This window comes from Myxocyprinus asiaticus, chromosome 40 (assembly GCF_019703515.2).
Source record: "Myxocyprinus asiaticus isolate MX2 ecotype Aquarium Trade chromosome 40, UBuf_Myxa_2, whole genome shotgun sequence".
NCBI lineage: Eukaryota > Metazoa > Chordata > Actinopteri > Cypriniformes > Catostomidae > Myxocyprinus > Myxocyprinus asiaticus.
In genome coordinates, this window is record NC_059383.1 from 19,224,845 (window position 1) to 19,238,532 (window position 13,688).

Genomic DNA, 13,688 nt, shown 5'->3' on the forward strand with positions numbered 1-13,688 from the left:
TCGAGCATTTGGCTAAACCCGAAGCTGTATATTGGTGAGTCCCCTTTCTGCTGGTCGGAGTGGATTGAGAGGGGTGTTAATGCACTCAGTGACCTATATGAGAGTGGTGGATTGAGATCGTTTGAAAATTTGGTCCAACATTCCAGGATTCCTAGATCTCAGTTCTTCAGGTACTTACAGCTGCGCCACCTGCTCTGTACTATTTTTGGGAGTAGCATATACCCCCCTAAAAGGGCAGATACTCTAGAAGTGGTGATAACTGCTTTTGGAAAAGGTCATGAGGCATTAGTGTATTACTCCCTGTTAATTCAGTGTCTGGGGGATGGAGCTTCAGCTTCTCTCAAAAGACTATGGGAGAGAGATTTAAATTTGGTATTGGAAGAGGGAGTGTGGGCTAAGATTCTAAAAAACGTCAAGACTGCATCTAGAGATTCAAGGGTGCGTCTGATGCAATTTAAGATTTTGAATCGATTATATTGGACCCCCTCTAGATTGTACAGACTTGGTCTTAAAGACACACCCACCTGCTGGCGATGCCAATCAGAAGACGGGGACACAACCCATGTTTTTTGGGGATGTGTTAAAATACAGGAATTTTGGTTGAAGATTCAGGGATTTGTGTGTGATGTGTTGGACACACGGTTTTCATTTTGCCCCAGACTCTGCATTTTGGGTGATGGGGAGATCATACATTTTAGGGATAGCCACTTGAGAGGTTGGGTCCTGGCCGGAGTTATGGTGGCCAGAAGAATAATATTTAGGGGGTGGAAGACAGCTGGGGCACCCTCGTTTCGGGAGTGGTACAGGGAGATGAGTGAGGCTGCGGCATTTGAGGAGGCAATCTACAGAAGGTTGGGAAAGTGGGATTTGTTTAATAGGAAGTGGGGTAGATATCTGGATTTCTTGGAGGGTTCTCGGGGAGGGGAAGTGGAGAGGGATTTTTAATTTTTAGTTTGATGTGTAAGTGCTCTATTGTTTTTTGAAAGTATTATTTTTTTAGCTTGTTTCAAATTTTTTGTTATAATTGTAAGAGACCACTGTAATGTGTGTTTGTGTCGGGTGGGGGGGAGGGGGGTGTTGTTCGGGGGGAGGGGTTTTAATTTATATAACTGATTCCGTACATTATGTTGTGTTTATTGGTTTTTGTGTATGGCATCAATAAAAATTGTAATAAAAAAAAAAATAAAAAAAAAAAGGGAAAATGTAAAATAAAATAGAAACAAAAAGTAAATTAAAGGGATATGTCATCCCAAAATGATAATTCTCTTATCATTTACTCACCCTCATGCCATCCCAGATGTGTATGACTTTCTTTCTTTAGTAGAACACAAAGATTTTTAGAAAAATATCTCCGCTCAGGAAGTCCATACAATGCAAGTGAATGGTGATCAGACCTTTTTGTAGCTCTAAAAATCGCATAAAGGAAACACAGAAGTAATCCATAAGACTACAGTGGTTAAATCCATATCTTCAGAGGCGATATAATAGGTGTGGGTGAGATCAAAATGTAAATATTTTTTTTTTCTTTTTTTTTATCTCCACTTTGACTTATACATCTGACAGTTACATGTGGTGCCTGTTTAGTTTGACTTTCACATCTGAAGTAGAGATTTAGAGTAAAAAGGACTTAAATATTGTTCTGTTTCCCACCTACACCTATTACATTGCTCCAGAAGATATGGATTTAAACAAAGGAATCATATGTATTACTTTTATGTTTTATGTTATGATTTTTAGAGCTACAAAAAGGTCTGATCACCATTCACTTGCATTGTATGGACCTCCTGAGCGGAGATATTTTTCTAAAAATCTTTGTTTGTGTTCTACTAAAGAAAGAAAGTCATACACATCTGGGATGGCATGAGGGTGAGTAAATGATAAGAGAATTATCATTTTGGGGTGAACTATCCCTTTAATAATATAAAAGGGCAGGGTGCCTTTAATTCAGGTCCCGTTTGTAGACCATTAAATAAGTGTGATGGATTCTTCCATCTGACTGGTTGTAAAATAAATTTTCTGTTTACAAAGTGGAATGTGGCAGTACCTGTCCTTGCCATTCTGTACTCCCAGAGTGGCTCTCTCAGTGATTGGAGAGTTTCTGCTGCGGCTGGTGCCTGAAGAGAGGATGCTGTTCTATACGGCACACAGAAATAAAGCACAGAGAGATCAGTGGTTTGAGATCAGAAGCATGATGGATTTTTAAAGGGGCAAATGAAAGAGAATTTTACTTAACCGACCGGACAAGTAGCCTGATTAAAAACATCAATAACTAAAAAATATCTGGCTATATTTGTCCCTAAGCCTGTGTCACTTATTACAAAGTTCATAGTTTTATTCTGCTGTTAAAAAATAATCCAGAGCATGTAATTTTCATTCGCTAGAGATCTAGCTGCGCGCTGTTTGACTAGGCGGCTTCTGTGTGTCCGAGAGATCTCGTGCCAATGCATATACGCACCTGAACCGTCAAATACACTTCAGAATTCTGCCAAAATGCCCATCTTGGTGAGGTATTCATGTAAACACAATGAGTTATGACTAAAGTCAACGTAAACTGTGGGTGAAATTAGATTTGTATCAAAATATCGGACTTGTGTTAATGTAACCTAATAGACCTACTGCTGTCTATGTGTTGTTAATAATAATCAAACAACGTAACAAGAAAACCACTCACTGCTCTTGGCTGGATAATTTTAGCTTTAAAAGTATTAATGTATTATTTATAATTATACAGTGCAGATCAGTAGGCACTAGTAGTTACAGTATATACCATTCATTCTGAGTGAGTGTTTTTAATTTGTTTCTATTCATTGCTTTTCTATTGTTATGTTATTACTGACAGTTTACTACTCTTGAACTTGAGAACTTATGCAATTCATAACAAATTAGTTAGTGTTAGGCTATTATTTGTTATGGTATTGAAGCTGATGTCAAAAATCATCATATTTCACTACCGACTACTGAAATTTTGGTGTTGTGACAATTACTATATTGTGCATGGTATCTTGCTCCAGTAACATGATGAAAAACTAGATCTCATTCCATAGGTGTGTGTGTGTGCACCCCTGCTGTAAATGATGGCTATGGAGGCTTTTCTTTATTTGACTACCGTACGTAACATATTTTAACTATAAATTTGACAATAGTTTTCTCCCCTACCCAGTGCATTTTACATTTCTGTCACAGAGAATCGAGTTGATTCCATAGGTATAATACTATTAAGTTGGACATCTGTCGTAATTTTAGAAAACATAAAACAGAAACTTTGACATGTTACTGCTTGTATACTATCATGTAAGCAATACTTAAATGTCCTTTTTTCTCTCTGGACAAGTAACTTTTTTTACTCAGACAAGTGAATGATCAATTTACATTAAGCACATCACATTTCTTAATGTCGAGCCTCAGGAGTTCTGTTCTTACGGTGGAAGGGGTAGGAGTCTTTTTATGGTCTCCAGAGATCAGTGGGCTGGGAGGGACTTTAGTGGAGCTGCATGAACCAGCAATGTGCTTAATGTCACCCTGAGGACGCTTGGAGGAACTAGAGGAACCTACGGTGGAGAGGGACAATATAAGACATGATTGAAAAGTTTAGAGTTTGAGTGCATAGAAGTCAAACAAACCAAAGTCAAATGGTGGCTAATGAGAAGCAGATTGATGGCTTACTTTGGTCTGTTGATCTGCGGGACTTTAGATTGGAGGAACTGCGTTGTCCCTTGTGGGAAGGTGATTGAGCATTGTTTGTGAGGTCAGTGCCAAGACGGGGCTTTATTGAGAGTTCATCCAGCTAAGAGAAATGAATAATAAAAAAAAGAGCATCATCAGCTTTTCTTTCTTGCCTATACACTTCTGTAGTATTCTATTTTACTCTCGAAAATCTGTATTGCGGTACTGAGCATATCCTTAGCTGCACTGTCATAAATAGATTGTCCTTTGTTTTCCCATGCAAGTCACTTTGGATAAGCGTCTGCTAAATGTAAATATAACAAGCAGAAGTACACGGTAGAGGTCTGCAACCCAACATGAGTGCCTGACGAGACCCGAGAAACCGTTGGTTTTCGGGCCGGTCTTGGGTAAGGATGTGCAGAACGACTAATTTCACTCAAGTCGACAAGTCTAAAAAGAAAGAAACCCTCAGAAAACAGACAAAAAAACATTGTGTTTATGCAACCCATTTAAAATACTTCCAACAGCCAAATCCGACATTAAATTCTACTGAAAAATGTGCATTTATCTGTGACATGCTTGCCTTGCATTATCATCACTGTACATTAAATATAGGACATGAATCAAAGTTAGCAAATACAGGCCTATTTATTTGAAAACAATTGATTGAATAGTGTAGGACCAACAGAGCAACCCTAATAGCCTGTTCTAAATGTAATTCACTAAGTAAAAGTTACTTAACATATTAAAACAGTCAAGACAGATATTATTGAAAATAATTCCCAGATAAGCTAAATCTACTTGAGAGAAAAAATACACTGAAATGTTGCGTGTATTTTATGACATGCAATAGCCTATGATCTACAGTAATATGACACCTTTTCGGTTAAAAATGTTAACCAATAACTGTTACTATGTAAAATTTACAGGGTAGAAAAAAAGGACAGTGAGAAACGTACAATAAACCATATGTAGGCTATTGTTTTGACGTGCACACAGAATAAAAGATAGTTTAACCAGTTAAGCAGTCGGCACATAGTTGAAAATAGCCTTCTTGATCAGCAGGGTAAAAAAGTGTCATACCTAGCCTAAAACAGTCATTCTCTAGGCTACTTACTCAAAAGCATACATTTTTGATGAGCAAAATTAACATCAACATGGCCTGGTGAAAGACAGGACTTAACTCACCTGAGGCGACTATCCTGCACTTGAAAAAGCCTGCTCCGCGGGAAAATAACTTGCAAGCACGCACAGGTTTAAAGAAGACTCAAATGTGAAAACATCCATTGCGACTCACAAGACAACGTTTAGAAAATCCGCTTCCCACACCACCACCGATTTTCTTGCGCGTCGCAAGTGAGAGAAAGAAATGAAACTTTGTATACATCCGCTCATACTGTATCCTTTTTAATAGTATTTGTACAATTAATTATATTTAAAATATGTAACATTAACATGACAGTAGTTTAAGCGCAGCCTTTGTAAAAATATAAAGCCAAACGTAAACATGTAAAAATGCTGAACAGTGACAAATATTGACTGACTAGTAATTCTTGTGTCAACTAGCAGCATCAGAACCGTTTAGTTGATTAGTCCAGCACATTCCTAGTTTCGGGACAGTTTTTCCAAGTACGACTTTGGTTTGTAATTAATTAAAAAATGAACAGGCCTACCTAACTAGTTAAGCTCACGTGCTCTCACAGAAACGTGCAAACGGATGATTAACCATATGTTTCCACTGGCACATGGTGATTGTCTGCATGTCAATACTGTGGCTGGGTAAGCAAAAGTGCGACTCCAAACAGACGTAACAAATGAAGACTACATGCATTCATTGTGAAAATACTGTGGCTGGATGAAAAAGCACAATAAATTGACAGTTTTTATACACTGGGCATTTGGAAATAAAGTTTACATCTTTCTGACTATAATCACGCATATTTATGATGATTAGATTGGCCCTGAACTAAAAACAATCACAGGATGTGTTCAAAATGGCATGCTACATACTATTCTTATTAATTCTGCCATAGACTGAAGTGGTAGAAGTAGTAAAAGTAGTATGTGTAGTAAGCCATTGCAAACACAGCCCAAAATCACTGTACCACACCCAAAAACGGCAGTTCTCTGGCATTGAGAGCGGCTTTGAAAAGAGTTTTTCCGTGCCAGTGGAAACGTATGGTAAGGAGCCGTTTTTGCGTGCATCTGCTCTGTTTTTTTCAATTGTTTTCCTATGTAAATATGCTGTATGGGCTTCTTTGACTGTTGCACCGCATGACGCTGTTTCTTCAGTGTTTTGTGCAGGACCGCAATTTTTTTTTAGACATTTTGTCAAATTTAAAGGAACTTTGGGGGTATTTACACTTGGTCACTTTATGCATTTTTGCTGATCGGATTGATTTCCGATCATGAAAAGACCCAGTGTAAATGCCCTCCAAGATGGATATGAGACTAAATATATAAATTCGATCATCTCCAGAGGTGGTTTGAGATGCATTCCAGACTAAACCGGTCAAGTGTAAATACATCTGGCTGTTCAACCCACATATGAAAACTTTACTCTGTGCAAAAAACGGAATTCCCTGCCCTGCATTGGCATAGTTACGAAAGTGAACTTTATTTGCATATAGCACGGGAATTGAAGATCGGATTTATATCTGTTTGCCGGAGACACGTTGATGTGGCCATGTGTAAATGGAATGCACTTACTCTATCTGATAGCAATCTGATCAGTCAAAATGCATGAAGAGACCAAGTGTAATTCTCTCGCTCGGTTTCATTTGTTGCGCTGCGTCTAGCTTGTTTTAGCACAGGTGTCACAAAGATTCAACATTCTGAACCAGTTCAGGCTGCAGAGAGGACTTTGTGGCTGTTACGTTGTTCCACATTATTCCAAATTGTTCTGCATTAAGCAAAGTTACGGCACTTTATAAACAATAGGCCAAATCTGCTCTGGTGTGCTGAGGGGCCGCCATGCCTTGTACGTTTACTGTTTCGATACTGTTACGTACACTATATTGCCAAAAGTATTCGCTCATCTGCCTTTAGACGCATATGAACTTAAGTGACATCCCATTCTTAATCCATAGGGTTTAATATGACGTCGGCCCACCCTTTGCCGCTATAACAGCTTCAACTCTTCTGGGAAGGCTTTCCACAAGGTTTATAAGTGTGTTTATGGGAATTTTTGACCATTCTTCCAGAAGTGCATTTGTGAGGTCAGACACCGATGTTGGATGAGAAGGCCTGGCTCGCAGTCTTCGCTCTAATTCATCCCAAAGGTGCTCTATCGGGTTGAGGTCAGGACTCTGTGCGGGCCAGTCAAGTTCTTCCACACCAAACTTGCTCATCCATGTCTTTATGGACCTTGCTTTGTGCACTGGTGCGCAGTCATGTTGGAACAGGAAGGGGCCATCCCCAAACTGTTCCCACAAAGTTGGGAGCATGGAATTGTCCAAAATCTCTTGGTATGCCGAAGCATTCAGAGTTCCTTTCACTGGAAGTAAGGGGCCAAGCCCAGCTCCTGAAAAACAACCCCACACCATAATCCCCCCTCCACCAAACTTCACAGTTGGCACAATGCAGTCAGACAAGTACCGTTCTCCTGGCAACCGCCAAACCCAGACTCGTCCATCAGATTGCCAGATGGAGAAGCTTGATTCGTCACTCCAGAGAACGCGTCTCCACTGCTCTAGAGTCCAGTGGCGGCGTGCTTTACACCACTGCATCCGACGCTTTGCATTGCACTTGGTGATGTATGGCTTGGATGCAGCTGCTCGGCCATGGAAACCCATTCCATGAAGCTCTCTACGCACTGTTCTTGAGCTAATCTGAAGGCCACATGAACTTTGGAGGTCTGTAGCAATTGACTCTGCAGAAAGTTGGCGACCTCTGCGCACTATGCGCCTCAGCATCCGCTGACCCTGCTCTGTCATTTTACGTGGCCTACCACTTCGTGGCTGAGCTGCTGTCATTCCCAATCGCTTCCACTTTGTTATAATACCACTGACAGTTGACTGTGGAATATTTAGTAGCGAGGAAATTTCACGACTGGACTTGTTGCACACGTGGCATCCTATCACAGTACCATGCTGGAATTCACTGAGCTCCTGAGAGCGGACCATTCTTTCACAAATGTTTGTAGAAGCAGTCTGAATGCCTAGGTGCTTCATTTTTTACACCTGTGGCCATGGAAGTGATTGGAACACCTGAATTCAATTATTTGGATGGGTGAGCGAATACTTTTGGCAATATAGTGTATGTTGCCAACAATGCTTACATAAAATACTGCCTACTGCAACAATACTGGCTAAGAGAATAAATTATAAAGAGAGTGAACAATTTTAGTTTGGGTTCAGGCTTAAAATCTGACGGTACCATTCTGGCCAGGTAGGGTTAAGCCACACGGTATTGGGTACAGGTTGGGTAAGGGTTACAGCCCTGTGCAGACCTCTAGTATATGGATCCAAACATAAGTTATCACCTGCACAAACAAAAAGATATTCACATGGTTTTTTGAGTATCATACCTCTGAGTTCTTATAGTCCAGTAGTAAGTAAGTTGCCATGACATCATTGTATTTTTGGTTGATAAGGGAGTCCTGTATCTCATCTAGAGAATATCCCATCCGTAGCATAATATCTGAAGAGATAGATGAAAGAGTTTAAGTAGTAGTATGAAAAAAGAAAAAAACAAGCTTGACGACATACAGAAATCTAAGTATTTTGAAACATTTTCAAACCGTAATAACTTAAATAGTATCATAATAAACAAAAACCTTATCCACACATCGTACAGAGACAAGAAAACCACAAAAGCATTTGAAAGCAGGAAAAACATCATCGTTGTTTTAACTCACAAATAAAGATGCTCAGCATGGAATTCAGATCCAGTCCCACCACCAAGATTTATCACCCAAACATATCCCATCTGTCTCAAATCCCACCCACCACCACCATCATCACCACCACCACCACCACAGCCCCGGGCCACGTCTGCCCCACCTCTCCTCCAATGCCCTGCACTGCTGGGGTGCTGACCTGTCCTCTTAGGGTCCTTATAGTCAGGTTGGGGTTCGATGTAGGGCTTCAGCTCATCGTCTTCATGGCCCACATTCATCCACCGGTCCTTCATGATTTGCTGCTGGATGTACGTAAAAGAGCAGGATAATATTAAAAGTGAACCTAAACTGTGGACTGCTGGTCTATAACAGCATGGCGCAAAAGGGACTTTGCTTTTATTCAGTTACTGAAATGTGGAGCAGAAATGATTACCTAAACATTAATGTCAACCCAAAATGTGGTTGGTCACATTACACTTTATAGTAAATGGCCTATTTATGTCTACGTGGGCAGTTTTTGGCCAGAATCAGCTGAATTGTGTACCAGGCTTAATGCTGATAATCAAAATTCTGGCAACACAAGACTATTTTTTTTTTTTTTTTAAGTGTGTACAAACCTCAAGGCTCCCTCTCTTGGTTGGGTTGAGTATGAGGAATTTCTTCAGCAAGTTCTCACAGTCTGTGGACATGTAGAAGGGAATCCTGTACTTGCCCCTCAAAACCCGTTCACGCAGTTCCTGAGAACACAAAAACATCCATTTAGCTTTTAATTCAAAGTTGTTGATATCTGCGCTCCATTTTCTCTGCTCACCTTTAGGTTCTGTCCATCAAATGGCAAAGAACCGCTGACCAGTGTGTACAGTATGACCCCCAGGCTCCAGACATCCACCTCCGGCCCGTCATACTTTTTCCCCTGAAAGAGCTCGGGGGCAGCATAGGGAGGGCTGCCGCAAAATGTATCTAGCTTGTTGCCCAGTGTGAACTCGTTACTAAAGCCAAAATCTGCAATTTTTATGTTCATGTCTGCATCCAGAAGCAGGTTCTCCGCCTGTACACAACAAAGCATTTTAAGCAATTTCGTAATTAGGTGCAAAACCAAGCAGATTCAATTTTAAAGACTACATAGTGTGAAGGTTAATTGTTTACCTTGAGGTCTCTGTGGACGATGCACTTTTGGTGACAGTACTGCACAGCTGACACAATCTGGACAGACCAACAAAAACAGTTGGTACCTCAGTCTTCAACATTGTCTTGCACATTAAAATAAGTGACTGATAAGGTGAACAGCTTTTTTGAGCAAACTTGAGTGACTTTTAGGCCCTATAGAGCGCAACAGTCTGGTTCAAGAAGTAAAAATCCCATTCAGTTTTTGCACAGACGAATTGAGTTTCAACTATATCTTTAACATTTCAAGACAAACCTACCTTGAGCTCCGAGGTTGTTCATCGATGGTATATGCTTCTGTTGAAGCCATCCATTTGCGTTATTTCAACTTCATTGTTTAAATAGCGTGTAATTCCTGGTAAACAACTACATTATCCAAGGTACAGCAGAGAACTGTTCACCAATCTGAGAATCGTGGCCAACAAATCCTGCAAAATTTGCCTTTGAGCGAACACCCACTCCCACGACGCACTGTGAGTGACATGACCGAGTCCTTCTCCCTTCACCCTTAACTACTTATCTAATCGTACATATTGGAATGTTTTGCAATAAGCATAAAATATATTGTTTCAATACTTGTAATCAACAACCTAAAATCAATATTTTGATATATTCCTATCGTTTTTTAATTAAATTACATCATCTGCAAAGCTTCATGGGATTGTAGTTTTTACCCTTGTGAAAGACGGTAAGTACACAGCCTTGTACCTTTGTCAGATTTTCAAATACTTTCTTGCCTCAAACCAAAGTTTGTAATGTTTTGATTCACCTCAGAGTTGGTTGGTTTGGTTCATGGCTTATAACTCTTATGGAGGATTTTATAAAAAGCCTATGCAAAAAATTAATGGGAAAAATCCTTCCGGAACCCAGATAACCCAGAACCCTGTTAACACCTGATGTTAACATGAATGTTAACATGAATCTCAAATGTGTCTCCAGTGACTACTTGTTATTGGAACATTGTTGTTGCGATGTCATGCCGTCACAGCATGTTGATTTCATGGATACCAAAGATGTTCTCAAGTGTTTTGCAGGTAAACGTATGCTTATCCAAATTTTTTTGGAATGTTGTCTTATTTAAAACCATGCCTAGAAAAGTTTAAACCATATCTTGCTACAGTGACCACACAATATGCGAGCAGACAGTCCTTCATTGTTGTGAAATCACATATCACACCCCAAACAGTGTACGAGTGAATACAACCAAAAACGCAGCATCTCACCTGTCTGAATTTGGCTCGGGCCTCTTTCTCTTTCATTCTACCATGGGCTACGAGGTAATCAAACACCTCACCTGCATGAAAAGGAACAACAGTCATGCTAACAAGAGAGACAGATAGGATGCTTACAAATCCTATCTGTGAAAGCTGACAGAGTGTTTGACAGATAGTAAAGCATATTATTTGATAGTGTGGGAGGAGCAGAGTTAAGCAGGAAAATAGCATATTGGAATTCTGAAAGCTGGATCAGCCTATCTGAAATTCTCAGTGGTCAACGGATGCATGCCTATCATATAGGGCTTAGAAGCAACAGTTAAAATCTTCTTCTGGCCGCCTGATGGAACCTCACTTTCGCAAACCCTTATGTTTTTCCTCTGTGCTTGAGATGCAACATTTCCACTGAAATCAATGGATTTTCAGGGTTCCTGACATATAGCATAAACTCCAAGTGTGTAGCCATCCTTAAATGCACTAAGTGGGAAGGTGAGCTAGGGACATAGAAACTTTTATTTAAAGGGCATGGAGGCCAGAACTAGTCTGAGTGTCAATTCCTGTCCATAGTGAACTACAGAGGCATTTAAAGAAGAGCAGGGACATTCACAGTGCATCAGTGTTGAGGGGGATTGTACAAGATGTAATGAAGCAGACAAAATGAGGTTAATACGAGTCAGGAGAGCTCTAACCTCCACTAGCATATTCCATCACCAGGTAGAGGGTCTTCTCCGTCTCGATCACTTCAAATAACTTCACTGCAAGAGGACAAAGAAGGCAAAAAGGAAGAATGTAAGAAAGGAACAGTTCACCAATAAATACATTTATTTATTTTGTTCCAAACCCATATGTATGTCTTTCTTTGAATACAAAAGGAGATGTTGGGCATTAATTAGTCGCAGTCACCATTCACTTTCATTTTATGGAAAAAAGATGCAATGAAAGTGAATGGTGACTGAGGCTAACTTTCCTTGTGTGTTTCACTTAAGTAAATATAGGTTTTGAAAAACAATAGGGTGAGTAAATGGTGACAAATTCTTCACTTTTGGGTGAACTATTCTTTTAAAAATATTTTGCATTATTTAAAAACAATATAAGCTGGGCAGCAATGTAACATGCAGCATACTTGATGAGGACCAAGAATAATTTTGATTTGGGTTATTCACAAGAGGTTTATCGGCCATCAAATCCAGTTGCACAGAAAAACACTGACATTTAGACAAGGATTAATGAGCTCAAACATGAAGAAAAAAAAAAAAAAAACTCCTGTGGGCACAAAACTGGAAAAGAGGAAATTCGAGCTTAGAGTCTTAAGGATGATTTGCCTGTCATTTAAGCTCACCAATATTTGGGTGATTCAACAGCTTCATGATCCTCACTTCCCGAAATAGCTGGAAACAAGAGACAAATGATGTCAATAGCGCAGCAAACAGATGATGTGTTTGCCCTTCACAGTGTGTAAATATCTTGTGTTTGTAAAAGTTAATGTGGTTTAAACCCCCCACCCAACCCTTTACTTCAGGAAGTATTTGAGTCTAATTTCCTATAATTAGTTGCCTGCCCTGCCATGGACCCTGCAGGGAAAATGCTTTGCAACTTGAAAGTCATGAGGCAACAGGAAGAGATGCAACATAAAAAAACAAATTACCAGTACTTACAAAAAACTTTAAAAATGTCATTCTCAGAAATCAAGGTGCACTCAGGGCAAAAGTGCTTCCAAGAGTGGAAAAACTAGTCCCATTCTATTTAAGCTCGATTTCATTCTAGGCATAGCTACTAATATTACTGCATAAACTAGGAGTTCATTCTGATTTAATTTTATGGATAAGTAATAAATTCTCAAATCTCTTTTTACATTGAGAATTTATGTTAATTAACTGACTGAATAGTAGTATTTGAAATAATAGATTGTGTTATGATTTGAAAAAAATTGCCAACATAAAAGTAAAAATGTCTCTCAAAATCCAGTTCAGGGGGTAAATAGTACCCCTTGACGCAAAAGTTAATATCTGGCCCAATCAGTGCTGAGGGGGACGGGTCAGACTCACCTTTTGAAGACTGGAGGAGTTGAGCTGAGTCTTGTCTATTATTTTCACCGCCACCTAACCGAAAGGTAGAAGAGTGTAGTTAGGGCAAAGACTTGGAAAAGGCCTGAGGCTGCAGACAGACATCAGCCTCGGTCTGCCTACATACGCATCACAATCTCACATCATCAGGAAACAATTCACCACACCGCATTGAGATTACAGTACTGTGCTCCAGCAGAGATTGCACACACTCAAACGAGTTGTTCACCTCCTCCCCCTCACTCTATCGTTCTAAAGCCCCTCTCTGGACCAGGAGTCACGTGGTGCATTGTCGATGTGTCACGCAGTCTTATATTAGCAGGCAGGGAGATACAAAACGAGCCCAGCAGAATGTTAAGCGTACTGTAGCAGGAACTGAGAGTGGCCAGTGCAGGAATCAGAGCGGTCCACAGCAACATTAATATAGTACATGGTCTTTCAATGAGAACTGGACTGCATAAGGTCACATTGATCAGCTCAGAAAGCAGGAAGTTCAATTGTATTGGTGGATCCAAATACACATACTATCTTTACTATATTAAACGCAAAATTAAGAATAATCCTAAAATTTTGTGGATCACATAAAAATAGTTTGATGAAATTTGTGTCAAAGGAACCCGGAAGGTAGGCTACACTTTGTTTAGGTGGATTTTCAAAGTGTGCATCCATGCATGCTTTGAGCAATTATTGCCCACAAGCCATTAAGATATGGAAGATGTGGAATGTGTGACAGTTCCCTTTTTA

At 39.9% G+C, this 13,688-nt stretch overlaps 1 protein-coding gene across 9 annotated transcripts in view; it reads right to left on the reverse strand.

The window, feature by feature from the left end:
- LOC127430498 (serine/threonine-protein kinase MARK2-like) overlaps positions 1-13,688 on the reverse strand; it is a 60,740-nt gene that overhangs the window by 18,486 nt on the left and 28,566 nt on the right. For 5 of the 9 annotated variants that reach the window (XM_051680312.1, XM_051680311.1, XM_051680309.1 and 2 more), the window contains 12 exons: positions 12,927-12,980; positions 12,221-12,269; positions 11,571-11,636; positions 10,891-10,961; positions 9,650-9,706; positions 9,315-9,551; positions 9,121-9,240; positions 8,667-8,805; positions 8,192-8,304; positions 3,664-3,784; positions 3,421-3,548; positions 2,045-2,133 (listed from right to left, as the gene is read on the reverse strand). In XM_051680312.1, coding sequence (XP_051536272.1) covers positions 2,045-2,133; positions 3,421-3,548; positions 3,664-3,784; positions 8,192-8,304; positions 8,667-8,805; positions 9,121-9,240; positions 9,315-9,551; positions 9,650-9,706; positions 10,891-10,961; positions 11,571-11,636; positions 12,221-12,269; positions 12,927-12,980 — 1,244 coding nt within the window. The remainder of the gene's footprint in view (positions 1-2,044; positions 2,134-3,420; positions 3,549-3,663; positions 3,785-8,191; positions 8,305-8,666; positions 8,806-9,120; positions 9,241-9,314; positions 9,552-9,649; positions 9,707-10,890; positions 10,962-11,570; positions 11,637-12,220; positions 12,270-12,926; positions 12,981-13,688) is intronic. The other 4 variants (XM_051680313.1, XM_051680307.1, XM_051680308.1 and 1 more) reach the window with 3 other exon arrangements.